This window comes from Myripristis murdjan, chromosome 19 (assembly GCF_902150065.1).
Source record: "Myripristis murdjan chromosome 19, fMyrMur1.1, whole genome shotgun sequence".
NCBI classification, from domain to species: Eukaryota; Metazoa; Chordata; class Actinopteri; order Holocentriformes; family Holocentridae; genus Myripristis; species Myripristis murdjan.
In genome coordinates this window covers 9,738,274-9,752,820 of record NC_043998.1, presented here as the reverse complement: position 1 = coordinate 9,752,820, position 14,547 = coordinate 9,738,274, and the positions used below count along the sequence as shown (strand labels likewise).

Sequence of the window (14,547 nt, the reverse complement as noted above, 5' to 3'; positions counted from 1 at the left end):
GTTTAAAGAAAAATAAGCACTTTACTTTGATATCTGATATGCAGTACACATTTGGTGTCTGATTTTAGTATCTAATTTCCTCATTTTATGCTCTCTACATAAAGCAACATAAATTATGTTTTTAGAGGCAATAAAAAACAAACACAAGTACTTTTTTGTAACAAAAAGTTTTTATTGGCTTCTCTAATCCGTTTGTCATCTCGATAACAGGTACAGCCCTGGAAATCATATCACAAGGGGTCTAGAACAAATAAGACATAGGGATAGGGGAGGCTTCTGCTACAAAATTTGGTGTTGAGGTGACGGTCAGAAAAAAGCCATACAAAAATGTCATATCATGCATATTGGAGAAAACTAAAAAAACAAAACAAAAACAAAAACAAAAAACAAAAGAGAGGGAGAGAGAGAGAGAACACACATTTTTAGTGTTTTTGTACATTTTGTAAACAATATCCTTCTAGAGATCATATCAAAACACATTATGGCAAGTAACAAAAATAAGGGATATAACATGAAAAAAATGAACGTTCTATCAGGCATCTAGAATGCAACACTGCTTGGTGTGAATGCTTTTACAGACAAAAAAAAAAGAAAAAAGAAATAAGATAATACATTTGCATTTTGACGAGTCAATTGCTCTCTATAATTGTAAACACAGGCGGTGTTAAATGATTATACAATATGTCAAACCTATACTACAAATATTTCCACTAAATACATGAAACGCGTGTCCCTGCTTTCTTACGCTTTAGTGATATGAGGTATATTTAGGTCAATCCTATTGTCTTTTTTTATCTCCATCTCACCCACTCTTTTTTTTCCTCTCTTTTAAAAGCATAGTGTGTGTTTCGAGTGAAGTGGCCAGTCAGTCAGTCTTTGTTCCCTGCGATCTGAGCAGCTTCAAAGTCTCTTGGCTGTGGAGCTCACAGACATAGGAAAAGGAAGGGGGGTACGGCTCACAGGAAATGAACTAAATTAAATATCAACCCTGGCTGCCGGGGTAGAATGGCTTTAGCCATGGAAGACAAAGAAGGCCATTGTTTATTCTTGTGAGTGCAGGACTGCATTTTGGGGTGGGGGTGGGGGGGTATACCTTAACTTTTCAGGTTGTATCACTGAAGCCAGTTTGCAATTATTTAAACTGTGGGGTTTAAAAAAAAAGTAAAAAGAGGGGAATAGGGGTGTAGGTCCGGTGATTACTTGCCAAAAATATCTGCTACTGAGTTCTGCTGTGGCTAGTTGAGAATAAATAAAAAGGGTTTGGGTATGCATCCATCATCCCCAGAGGGTTTGAAAAAAAAAAAAAGGTTCCAGCATATCAGCCCCTCTCACAGAACAACTTAAATACAAAAGAGGTACTCTCAGAATATTGTATAACAAAATTATGGCAAATCATCTTTTTACATCACCCGACAAACCATCAAAACAATAAAGGACAAAAGAAATCCCCCACCCCTCCCTTCTACCCTTGGAAAAAATAAAAGCAACAATATACATCTAAATGCCCATGGTCATGCCTAGTCAACCCCTATCTAACCCCATGAAACAATCATCCAACCCGCTCTGCCGCCCTCCCTCCCTCCCACCCTCCCTCCCACCCAACCCTCTTTCACAGTTTTCTCCTCTTAAAATAATATTAATAATCATCATCATAATAATCACTTTTATCACATATGCAATTTGAATGGGTTGTTGTCGTTTCCAATGATTTGTTAAAAAAAAGTGCTTGTTTGATTCCGTTGATAAGAAATGAACAGCAAGGAGTTGAAAGTGGTGAGAAAAAAAATCAAGTCGGCAACAGCATGATGAAGTGATTACTAGATCAAGGAGGACTGTTGTCCATTGCATTCGGAAACGGAGGGCCATGATGCCAATGAGCAGCGGCCTTCAGTGAGAAGTTTGACTTTTGGGTAGGATTTTGTCTAGGCTTACGTGTCTTGTACGGGCCACTGGAGGGCGCAACCAGAAGGAGTGCATGGTTAGGCGGTCTTCATCAACTGACACTGTATACTGACAAAACAACAGTCATTAACATCCTCTTCTGATCAGAACATGCTGTGTGCACACCATGGGTTAAAAATCCACAAGAATCCATACTACCTCATGTACAAGTGTGGCTCTTAAAAAATGTCAGTGGATGTCTTCACATTGACACAACAGTACCATAATCTCCACAAAGCTAAACGCAGTAGAAACCGAACAGGACGATCACGTATTGTATTTTGTTGTTCTGATGAGTAGAAAAAAAAAAAAGAAAAGAAAGAAAGAAAAGAAAAAAAGAAAGCTTTGTAGTCTCAAAGTACACCTGTAAAAAGTGTGCTAATTGCATCTCATAATACAAAGTCTTATTACACAATTTTGCCTATTTCCTGAGTTAATACGTTTCTTGTAACAGACAATATATACTTTTTTGCCATTTGAATTCTGGGCCTTTCCCTGCCACAAACATTATTATTATTGAAATTATCAACATTATTCATTATTACTTTACAATGGTATGATGATTGGTAAAACACAAGGGTTCAGAGAAAGAAAAAGAAACAATCAAGCAAGTTCATAGCTACCCTCTAAATGTTTTAAATTACGTTTAAATCTACGGTTTACGTTCATATCATATCCACTACTCTAAACAAAATTAAGCGACTAAATACATAATGAAAAAGAGAATATTTAAAAAATTGCATTTGAGGCCATGGAAGACCCTCCCTGGTAGTTTTTTGTATCAACATTTAATGGCAGTGTTTTAAAAAAATTACTTCGCTACAAGAACAAAATTAAGATGGGTATAGGGACAGCACGGAGAGTAATAGAACAGCCCCCAACTGGGTTCACCTCGTTTGACCCTTATCTGAAACTTTGGCTTGTCGGGGTTTTCGATCCTGTACTCACTGGCTCACTGACGTCAGCTAACAAACTGGTATACCCTGAGAATTCTGACACTGGAGTCCGTATTCGGGGGTCGACCTCTGCCCCAGGATCGCTGCCGTAGCTCAGAGGGGTTCGGCGCCCCGACTTGAACTGGGAGCCAAAAGCCTGAGCGAAGTTCTCAATCTGGTATGTGGTTTCCTTGGGGGGGTTCAGTGGGGACAGATCTGGGTAGCTGGAGCCGTTGGTGGGTGCGGTGCTCCCTCCAGCCTTGACCTGCTGCCCCTTTGGGCCCTCTGCCGGGGCAGTCAGGTCCTGGGGAGGTAGGTTAAAGGCGCCGGGGGAGTGTTGCTTCTCCAACTGCTCGGTCAGCTCCTGAGATGGAGTAAGCTGCTGGTGGCTGGTTGACTCCAAGCTGAGGTGGTAGCCCGCCTGGGAGGGAGAGCCAACCAGCATGCCAAAGTGGGACTTGGAAGAAGAGGATGAGGAGGTTGATGAGGGAGCGGCAATGGGTACTGGGGAGGAGACGGCAGGCGGGTAGCCGCACTCCAGCGGTGATGTGGTATAGACATGCTTATCGGAAAAGAGGGGCCCTGTGGGACTGGAGCTGCTGGATAGGAGTGGGAAGGGCCCAGTGGGGCCCAGGCTTGGGAAGGGTCCACTGTGGCTGGTGCGCTCCAAAGCCTGTAGAAGGAACTTTGAGTACTCGCTCATCACTACTGTTTTGTCTCCACTGTTGGGTGAGTCATCCTCGAGCTCGGGGGTGACAGGGGCGGCGGGCTGCAGGTCCACATGGTGCGGGTGGTCTGACAGGTCGAAAGTCACATCGTGGTGGTGTGTGCCTTCTGGCTTGTGGCTGTAATGGTCCAGTAGGCTCTGCAGCACCTCATCTGGGATGCCCGACTTGTCATGCTTGAGTTCCAAAGGCGAGGAGTCCAGCATGGCCAGAGTAGGCTCAGGCCCCAGGGAGCCCTGGATTACACTACTGCCCTGGGGTGCCATATGCAGTGAGCTGGCTCCGTAGTCACTGTTGGCCGCATGGAGGTAGCGCCGCTTTTTCACAAACTGCATTGCGTCGTCATAGTTGCTGCTGGTGGTGGGCCCTTGCTTGGTGCCCCCTGCTCCCTGGAGCAGCCCCATGTTATCCAGGCCTGCACCCCCCACATGATCCATCGAGCCTGGTTTCTGGGACAGCAGCTTCTGTCCGTGGAGGGAGGTGGAGGACTCGGCACCGTCTTCCAGGGAGAGGAGGCCCTTGTCCAGACCCTTACGGCCGGCTTTTTTGAAGACTAATTTGGGAGTGCGCCCCTGCATGGGGGGGCCGGAGCCTGAGGGTTGTTCCATGCTGAAGTCCTGTAGGCCCAGGTCACGGGCCATCTCCCCAGAGGACGAGGCCGCTGCCACCCCCCCCACTGCTGAGGCATTCTTCTTCCTCTTACGCTCGCCGCCCTCGCTGTTTTTGGACTTGGCCCTCTTACGTCCAGAGGTGGTAGCGTTTCCCTGAGTGAGTGAATAGCTGCCCTGGCCTAGCTCTGCCTCGCTGAGCTCCAGCATGTTGGGGTCCAGGCCCTTCTTTATGGCTTCTCCACAAGTCCGTTTGTGCTTCAGTAACCGGTCTGTTCTTGAGAAAAACTAAAGACAGAGGGGAGAAAGATGACACAGATGAGTAAAGACAAAAATGAAACAGTGTAAAAATACGTTTATTTAAATGTTAAAGACACATGAAATTCTGTGTTTCTGAGAAAAGCTGTTATGCCACAAGAAAAATGTGCATCAGTGAAGCCCAGTGCGCACGCAGCAGCAGGTTTATGATGACAGAATGACAAAATATTCCATTATTAATTAAGTGCTTAAATCAGAAAAGGCATTTAAAAGCCTGACTACATCGCAAGTGAGCTTCATCTGAAATTAAAATGAAATTATTAATATTACAGGACAATGTCAATGACATTATGACATAATGACATTGCTTTCATAGCATATCAATGTTTTATCTGCATGGGATTTACCTACTATCTACTATTATTTTTTCCCACAAATGACTTAAGGGGTCATTTTTAGAATAATATCACAGACTACTTCAGCCCAATTCTTCTCAGCAGAGAAGGAACAAACCTAACTTGAAATTACGCTACATACAGTTATATTTATCAATAAACAGGACATGATGTTAAAAAAAAATTCTTAAAATTACTGCACCATTTTTTTTTTTTTTTTTTTTTTTTAAATCAGGCACAGACTTCATTTCAGATGGCACTAACAACTGATAGGGGACATCAGAGTTTGCTAAGTATAGAGGGGCTATTTGTAAGCTTTACTGCCACATACTGTAATGGTGACAAGTAACTTTTATTCTGTACTGGACTAAAGATAACTAAATTACACTGGTGAAAATTACATTACCTGGCCTCCTCTGGCAAAACTAATCTGGCCATGGCTTTATACTAGATATAAACTGTTAGATTGAGAAGTGAGGACTGTTGAGTTGTCTAGATGTTGCTAATGATAATGCATAGTGTGAACTATTCCTTAAAAGCAAATATCAAAGTGTGTAAAAAAAGAAAATTAAAAGAAACATCAACAGAAAAAAGTAAATAAAAATAAAATGCAGGAAATAGGGGCAAAAACAGTGATAATCTATTTAGCCAACAGGCTACATGTTGCATACTTGTTGGCAGGTATCGCATCGATATGGCTTCTCGCCACTGTGTGTCCTTTTGTGCCGCTCCATATGGTACTTCTGGATGAAGCGCATGTTACACTGGTCACAGCTAAAAGGCTTCTCCCCTGCAAAAGACATAGAGAGCATTGACAGCGTTAAGGCATAATATTGCTCCAAGAGTCTGTAAACTGTTGCTATTGGAAATCAACGGTTTCACTGATTATACACCCAAACTGACTAACCTCAAAAATATAATGTTGAAAACAAAAACCTTTAATCAATTAAATATTGAGATGTTATGTTTTACTGTGACTCTACTGTTAAAGTAAAGTTTGCCTTAGATTCTGGACATAATTCTGGACAAATTTTCAATAATATCAATTGTTCATTTGTCTAATTTTGCTTTTATTTGCCATTTATATGTTTTTGGTTGGTTGTCTTATTCTAGGGTCATATTTTAGCAACCACTTTAGGAAGATAACAGACAACAAAATATAGAATTAAAACTTGAAATTGAAGCTTTTCATGTCTGAAGACACAGAAACTCACCACTGTGGATCTTTTCGTGCCGCTGCAGCAGATACTTCTGAATGAAGCTCATGTTGCACTGGCTGCACCGGAAAGGCCTCTCACCTGTGCGATCAACAATACAACCATCCGCTCATCACGTTAATTAATGCTCGGCCTGTCTTGGAGGCCAGCAAGACATGACTGTGTTCACCATATGCTCACAATAATAATGAAACTGTGACATTCGATCAAAAACCTAAAGCATGATTACCTCGTAAATTATGTCCTATAGGTCTATGCCCTACAGTGGCTGTTAGTGGATGTGTTGAAGCAAACCTGTGATGTTGCACTATATATATCTTGGAACAGCAAAACGAGCGACCAATTGATTGAGAGGGGGGGGGGAATACCAGAAGAACTACCTTTTCTTGTTAAAAATATACAGAAAATACGTTGGCAGGGAAAAGGCCACTAAAATCCACAATATGTGCTTCTGAAAAGATGTCTCACTTGTCACGTACAAATGCTTTCAGTTTTTGATCAACTGTGACAGATTGACAGATTTTTGTGATGCAGCTAACTGTATAAAAAAAAAAAAAAAAAAAAAAAGTTTTCTTTTGGGGATTCAAATTCAGTAACAGTAATTTATCAAATGGAAATTATCAAGAGCAATAAAGACAAAACAAGGAAATTAGTTAAGGCTTTTATGAGTTCAAGTTCAAAGAGCTTAGTGAGGAATTCCCAGCAAGAGCATGACTAACATGTCCTGAAATACATGAGTCACTACATACTCATCCCTAACTTTAGCAACTGTCTGGTTGTACATAAGGTCTCAGTCACTCGTGAGGCTGAAAGGAATAAACACTGCTGAGTGATAGTGAACAGTATGTTCTTCACTGGACATTTGAAATTTATTTTCAATCTGTCCTGAATAACTTGGAGATGGAAAATCAAGTATTATACTCCTTTGTCCCCCTCAGTAACAGACTGGTGTCCGTTTGCACATTTCCATTTACTTCAGCTTCAGCTATGTCTGCAAATTTCATCGACATTGCAAAGGACTCATCAGCACAATGATGCTTTAATTACATTATTGATCTGTCAGCTGTATTGTGGTCTGATGTGGGAATTGCAGCAAAGGGAAGCATGTGCTGCTGTGTTGCTTCTTAAACCAATATCAGAATTTTGGGGCAAACAAAATCTCATCAGCTTCATACTGTACAATAAATAGTGGTAGCATCTTCACCCCTGTGTATTCAGTATGTGCTGTGCACTGGTGCATTTGGCAATACTTGAAATAATGCTCTTGAAGCTTGTACTCACTAAACATGCTAAAGCATAGTAAAGTAATAGAAGACACGCAAATCTGATACTGCCGTTGATCCTGTTGTCACAGAACTCAATCCAAGAGTATGATGAAATGTTATCAATGGCCAAAGCCAAAAACAAACAGACTAACACATTATGTTTGAAAAGTGAGAAATAGTTAAAATAAAGCAATTTTGACTATGGCATAAGCTTGATTATGGTTTTATGTCAAAGTATCTCCAAAAAAAAGAGTCAATAGTTTGACACACTGGTGTGTCTAAACTGATGATTTTTATAATGTGGAGATGGGGTGTCATAAAATGAATATATTGAGACTTCGGTAGGCTTCATGTTGCTTTTACTACTAATGGAAATCAGCAGGAAACATGGTGAAACAGGTACAAAGCAGTCAAGCAGACCCAATCACAGTTCTTGAAGTATTACATCATCCTATGCACAGCTGCATTTTTGGAGAGGAGCAGGTAACCTAGGGTGGCTGCCTCTGCGGGCTACGCAGGCACTGCAGCCACCTCCTGTGTAGCTACAGAGGCATCTGACACAGGAGCATAAATGTGCCTTTAGCTTATACTCAGTTCTGGGAAAATACTCACAGACTAAGGGAAAAAATCTCTCAGGCACTGAGAGTCTCTCACCTGTGTGGATGAGCACGTGTCTGCGCAAGTGGTAGGAGCTGCGGAAGGCAGCGTTGCAGTGCTCACAGATATGTGGTTTTGAGTTGGGGGACAGGCAGGCCCCATCTGCATCTAGCATCATGGCCTGTAAAAAAAAAAGAAAAAGAAAAAGAAATTCAAGAGGTTACATTATGTCCTAAAAATTATTAATATTTAATGACCTATCATCACACTACAGCTTATCAAATAAATACATTGATGCAATACTACTGTTATCATACGCCAATTTTTTCTTGCTGAAAAATATGAAACATTTTCTGGTGTGTATAGTTCAGATGGGTAAAATACAAAGGGCTTTGACCTTTGTGGCATCACTGCGTTTCCTGCGGGCTTTGCCTCCCTGCCCGTCCCCGTTGCTCCTCCGCCCTCTTCTACCTGCAGACTCTTTTGGCTCTTTTCCTGGTCTTCCAGGCATCTGAGGACAAAGTACATAAAAGTCAAAGGGGCGCTGACAGAGGCAGCAATGACAACTCCATGAGTGAATAAAAGCCTGTTAAGTATTAGTAGATTCTCCAAACAACTGGACAATAATCTCCTACGCACCAAGGAAGAGAAACGTAATCACTAAAATGTCAATGTCAACTAGACACAAGTACTTCTGAGGCACTTAATATGCCAACAGAGCAGGACAGAGAATGACCCCCGCCTCCTCACCGGTTCTCCAATGGCCCGAACGTTGCTGAGGCTGAGATCATGCAGAAGCATGTTCTGGTGGTTGTGGTGGTGGCTGCCAAAGGACATCTCCAGCATGTCAGCGCCACTCTTCCCCGCGCCCCCTCCAGCACAGTTCACCCCTGCTCCTCCACCTCCTCCACCCCCACTATAGAGGGGCATGCGGTAGTCCAGTTCGCTCAGCCGCTCCTGCTTAATGCCCATGCCATGGAGGAAACCCCCAGTGTTGGCGGCAGCGGCACCCTGGTGTTCAGGGGGGGAGTCACGCTCCTTCTTGAGGATCATCTCCTGGGGCAGCTCGCCCATAACGGACTGGGAGGCCAGCCGTGTGAAGCTGGTGACGGGCGGCAGGTGGCTAAACATGAGCATGCCTGGAGCAAAGTTGGGGTCCATGCCACCGTTGCGCAGAAACTCGTTGCCTAGTTTGTCCTGGATAATACTCATGGCGGTGTTTTTGTTTCGTGCAGGGGGAAGGAGGGCAAGAAAACTAGTAAGGAATGCAGGGAGAGGATATCCTGTAAAAGAGGGCAGAGATGGAAATGAAAAGTTAAGTATTGATACAGAAAATGAGAAATAGATCCACAAGATCAAATAACAAGCACCTTTCGTTCTGAGTGAATATCTTGATATTTAAGATAGTTTGGGCAATCTGAACATCAGAAAGATCAATCAAATAGCAAGTCCTTTTCATGAGGGAAATTTAGCTTGTAACACCTACATAGTCTTCATAGCAAAAGATTACTGTGTCCTCAACATTTCTTCTCAGTAACCCAATAATGACTTGATAGGATTTATTGGGCTTTGCCTAAATGGAACACCAGGTGCAAAGTTGTTGGTTTCTGGGACACTCGGTCAACACCTGTCCACTTATAATGTGTTTTATCGAACAAACATTTACACACATTTCATTCTGACACGATACATGCTTAACTTCCACCCACCTGACTATGGTTTTGTGAAATACTGAAGTGCACAATGAAATGTCTAACAAAAGGCAAAGCATTTAGTGGCTACTATATTAGGCCTTGCACACTTAATACCTCTACCTCAGCTCAGGAATGAGACAATATGGATACACTAGAAACACTGGACATATCATCAGCACAGGACAACCCTTTGCTGGCCACTTCAAATCTTTATCTCAATGGGTCACCAAAGATTAAAGAAACAACCTAAGTAAACCATGCCAAAGATTAGAATTTCAAAAAAACCTTGTATGCCGTCAACTCGGGTACAGACAGATATTACATTACACTGAGTTTAATATCAAACCCAAATCAACATACACATGCAGCTTTTGAAGAATAAACATCAGGGATATAACTTCTTAAAATTCCATTTCCTGCATACTGGTAAATAAAAACATCAGTGCCCTTCATAAATCGACCTAAAGACTTAGACACAGACCATAGAGGTGAAAAATCAACAGTGATACATTATATATTTGACCATCAGATGACCCTACACTAAAGCGGATCTGTGAAGCCGTGTAAACGCAACAAAATACAGAATCCGTGATTTGATATTTTGTACTGCGAATTAAAATATATATATATCATTTTGTGTCTCCTGTTCAGCAAGAGGTAAGAATTTAATTAAACTATGCCTTTAAAATATTTCACGCAAATCACGTGTTACTCTACGTGCGACATTTTGTATCACATGCAACTTGGACTGTCGCCAAAAAAATATCTGTTCTGCTACTGCAATCACTGTCAATAACAAAATTGTTTTTGTACAGTGGGTTATAATATACTTCTCATAAATTCATGCTGTACAAAAAACACTTGCCCCGTTTGGCCATTTACCTAGCATGAATGAAGACGCTGGTGCCTAACGTTGGCTGCAATATTGGCAAACTCGTCGGTTCAAAACACTTGGCTACAACAAACGATATTTAGGTCAAAACAAGCTGGAGATTTAAATCATTTGCGGTGTTCTTACTCGAGTATCTAACCGGGACGTGTATCGACGCAAGCAAACGTGAATGAATGGAGGGGGGATTTGTTTTTTGGACAAGACTAAAGCCTGTCGACCATTTGGCTTTGCGACATTGAATTCTGCAGAAAGCGGATGAGCTTTTGTGATGCATAGTAGTTAGCCCGCTAGCTAGTTAGCATTGTTAGCTAGCCACAATGAGACACAATCAATGCACCTCCAAGTCCTCAATCAAAACAATCGGCTAGGCTGCCTTAGCCATAATGTAAGCCACAGCCAATCATTTAGATAAAACCATGCGGGCATTTACAACGACGTGGCTGGAAATAATGCACACTATCGTCAAATATTTGACGAGATGACCTGTTAAAAGCAAACTATTGTACCATTTCAGCCTGTTAACCTAGTGTTGCTACCAAGCTAGCCACCGCTAACATGGGTATTATTTGGTGCCATAAAACGTAGTTGTGAGACTAAAAGCAGCAATATTGTTGGGGCGAACCGTAAAATTTAACTTATCCTAATACACGCTGCATTTTAATAGTGGATTAGTTGAATATATGGCTAGCAAAGCTTGCTTTAAAGTCAAAGGCACGAATTAGTCATTCTCCAATTCCCAAGCTTTGATGAGACTCGTGAAATCAAATCTGTCTGGCAGCAAGCAAAGCTGGCGCTCTATTTATTGATAGCTAGCTATAATTATAGCCGGACGCCATTCACTACATTTAGTTAGCAATACATTCCTCGACGTTTGTGGTCCATGCGGACATTAGATCCCACGACTGAGCTAAATAAAACTGGACCCTGTGAGCCAGTTGTGTTTATAACAATCAAGCGTCCACGAGCTAGCTAAGTGCTAGCCGCTCACAGTGAAAACCCGCATTACGGCCCATGCAACAGAAACAATGATGCTGGCTTTCAGTGCATCTCCCGTTTGCGCCGAGCGTTTTGCTTGACAAGTCCATCGCGTAAATCTCGACAAAACCCCAACACTATCCGCGAATAAAGGTCGCTTTGCCTCCCCACTTACCTACACATGACCGCAGTTGGGTTTAAACGTGCGTATATTCCGTCCTTAGTCGCCGCTTCGGGGTTTTATTGCCAAAACATTGTTCTCCGGCGGTCGCTGCTTTCTTCCATCTTGTCCTGGCGCGGGGAATTATGGGTGTAGCGGACGGGTCGTGAGAGGAGACAGGCGAGGGCTGCACAAGTTTGTGAGAGCCTGAGTGGACACTGCTACAAATCTGTGGGCATGGACGAGTTTACAGGCAGACATGTACCCACGCAGTCCTCAGCTGGACAATCAGCAGCACACGGTGTGTCGATATGGGCCATCTGAGCCAATATGGATCATTCCGCGCGGGCCCCTTCACGAGCAATATACAAAGACAAAGACAGAGATGAAGACTTGATGAAGGCATTTTGGCTGAAAATCGTGACCTCTATCTATTGTATTAGTCCGTGTTTCTTAAATAGACACGTTGAAGCTTCTAAAAACATTTTGTCAACCATACTCATCACCTATTGCAAAATAACACAGGCCTAATTTGATTTAATGGACAGAACATTGTGATCGCAATCAACCACTTTTTAGGAGAAGCTATTATTGTTTTCAGATGGTGGTTATCTAATTTTGTAACAGACTTATCAAATGTTCTAGGACTGATTTAAAGGCAGATGGATCATCTCAGTTTAACAGCCATGTCTGTAATGACAGAGGACCTTCTCAGAGACGAGTGGCTTTTTATTTTTGTTTATTACACAATATTAAACTTAGGTTGAGGTAGACACACAGTTAAAAAGCAAACAAACAAACAAGAAAACAAAAACACCAACAATTCTGAATTCTTAAATAATTGAAGGGAAACAACTGAAAACTGAATTCTTATTTTTTATTAACCTGAATGCTTTCTCATGATCAGTGTAAAGTACAAATACATCTAACAATTCAAAGTTTATTTGGATTTTCAAACTACACAGTAGCCTACTGACAGGCTTTATGTGTTTCTGAATGACGTCAGTTTCTCTTTGCTCTCTGGTGTTTGTAATGATTTTTTTCACATTCATAACATATTTTACTTGCAAATAACACAATAAAAAACATACATAAAGAGGAGACTGACTTATTGCGTGTTGTGATGTCTTCCCAGTGTGTGTTTTTGAGGTCCTGAAAATAGTGTGTGAAATAACTTGGTGTGGTTCATTGTGTTAGAGTAACAGAGCCTGTAACAGTTTATACACATACACATAATGCAGTTCAGTGAAAACAGCTTGCTTATCAGCCCAGTGTATATAGATGTGTTTGTAACTTTCAAATCATAACTGATTGTTATCAACTATGAGTTCATGACTTGGGGATAAAAGGTGTGAGTTGAAGTTATGTGCAGGATTTTTTTCCCCCACGGACAATGCCCACCAGTGCATTTTTTTTTCATTTTTATTATTATTTTTTTTTTAAGGAAACTGCACTGGTTTTCTATATTTTTGAGGGCACTTGTTACCAAGCATTCACTAAACTGATCAACAGCTGAATCTAAATTAAAGCTACAGCACAGAGTCTTGTCATGTGTGTATGTTAAGTGAATCTTACCTCTATTTCTGATTAAAATGAAAATAAGTTCAAACATAAAGAAAAATGGTATCTATGTCAATCTCTACAAATGTCTACTCTACAAGTTTGCCAAATACTGTATACACCTCTTGCACTTGAGTCAGTGCAGAGGCAGCTGCTCACTTCTTGGTATCCAGGGTCATTTCAGGTCAATTTCAGTGTCACTCCAGTCGATTCACTCTTGACACATGAGTGAGTGACACCAAAACCTACACAAGCTAAAGACTAAATCACACTGGAATGCAGTTTGTCAGCCAGTAGATTAAACTGACAGTCACTTGTCAATGTGACCTGAACTCATTGTCTTAAGTTCACTCAGTGACATTTTGGAAACTAATTACCTTTGACCTATTTAGTGTTGCTTTTGTTAGTTATTAATATTATTTTAATTATTTTTAACATATTGCACATTGTGAGGTGAGGTCAAAGTGATTGTGTCTGAAGTGTAGTAACATGGTGCCTCCTTCAGACCTATTTGTGAAAAAGGACCAACTAGATGAAACTGAAGCTGATGTTACATGAGAGCCCACGGGTTGTTTGTTTGTCTCTCTCTCTCTCTCTCTCTCTCTCTCTCTCTCTCTCTCTCTCTCTCTCTCTCTCTCTCTCTCTCTCTCTCTCTCTCTCTCTGTGTGTGTGTGTGTGTGTGTGTGTGTGTGTGTGTGTGTGTGCTACAAAATAGAGGTCACAACAGACCATGGATGGGAAATGGAACTTGTGTGTGGAAGGATAATGTGTAATAAAGTGTAAGAGAAAGTTTAGTATCTCTGACTCTGATTGCACATAAACAGTTTGGAAAGTAACCCTTCACATGCACTGAGACAGTGGGGTGAGATACTTGTTTTCTTGCAGTTTTCCGGATTTTTTTTTTTTCTCTGGGAACACATAAATATGCTGAAACAGGGCAGAAATAAGGCAGATCAGCCATCTAGCATGAAGAGAATGACATTTGATTCAAGAAAATTCCTCAAACGAGGTGATCAGCATTGGAAACAAGTGAAATAATCTCACCCCACTGTCAAATTTATTCACTTGTTTTAATAAAAACACAATTTTAAGAAGGATTATGAGTAAATGACTTGCGTAGATGGAGATTTTTGCAGTGTGTTACACTTCAGTCTCATCGGATGCTTCCTATGATCCTCATACTTTCTCTCTCTCTTCTTTCTCTGAATGAAAACAGCATGATTGGTGAAATGTTTGAGGAGAGTGGGATTATTACTTGACAGCTGAATCATCTGCAGAGGGAATCACCACAGTGCAAAAGCTGCTACAAGGCCTATTTATAATTT

At 41.4% G+C, this 14,547-nt stretch overlaps 1 protein-coding gene across 3 annotated transcripts; it reads right to left on the bottom strand.

Moving 5' to 3' along the window:
- Positions 1 to 402: 402 nt before the first annotated feature.
- On the bottom strand, positions 403 to 11,812 carry znf281b (zinc finger protein 281b). Of its 3 annotated transcripts, none has more exons than XM_030078197.1 (7): positions 11,678 to 11,812; positions 8,692 to 9,224; positions 8,339 to 8,452; positions 7,999 to 8,122; positions 6,077 to 6,160; positions 5,534 to 5,652; positions 403 to 4,497 (listed from the first exon to the last, which is right to left on the bottom strand). In XM_030078197.1, the coding sequence occupies exons 2-7, from the start codon at positions 9,151 to 9,153 to the stop codon at positions 2,845 to 2,847; spliced, it is 2,556 nt and encodes an 851-aa protein (XP_029934057.1). In that variant the 5' UTR covers positions 9,154 to 9,224; positions 11,678 to 11,812; the 3' UTR covers positions 403 to 2,844. The 3 variants fall into 3 exon arrangements, with proteins under 3 accessions (XP_029934057.1, XP_029934058.1, XP_029934056.1); XM_030078198.1 differs by having other exon boundaries at positions 11,682 to 11,799; XM_030078196.1 differs by lacking the exon at positions 11,678 to 11,812 and adding an exon at positions 10,518 to 10,570.
- Between the last annotated feature and the right edge of the window lie 2,735 nt (positions 11,813 to 14,547).

What these genes read in the sequence shown, in the direction of transcription:
- znf281b (XM_030078196.1), bottom strand. An exon ending in ACACGTGCTCATCCACACAG is followed by an intron (nt 6,161 to 7,998) that starts GTGAGAGACTCT and finishes TTGATCGCACAG; the next exon opens with GTGAGAGGCCTTTCCGGTGC. An exon ending in GCACGAAAAGATCCACAGTG is followed by an intron (nt 5,653 to 6,076) that starts GTGAGTTTCTGT and finishes TGTCTTTTGCAG; the next exon opens with GGGAGAAGCCTTTTAGCTGT.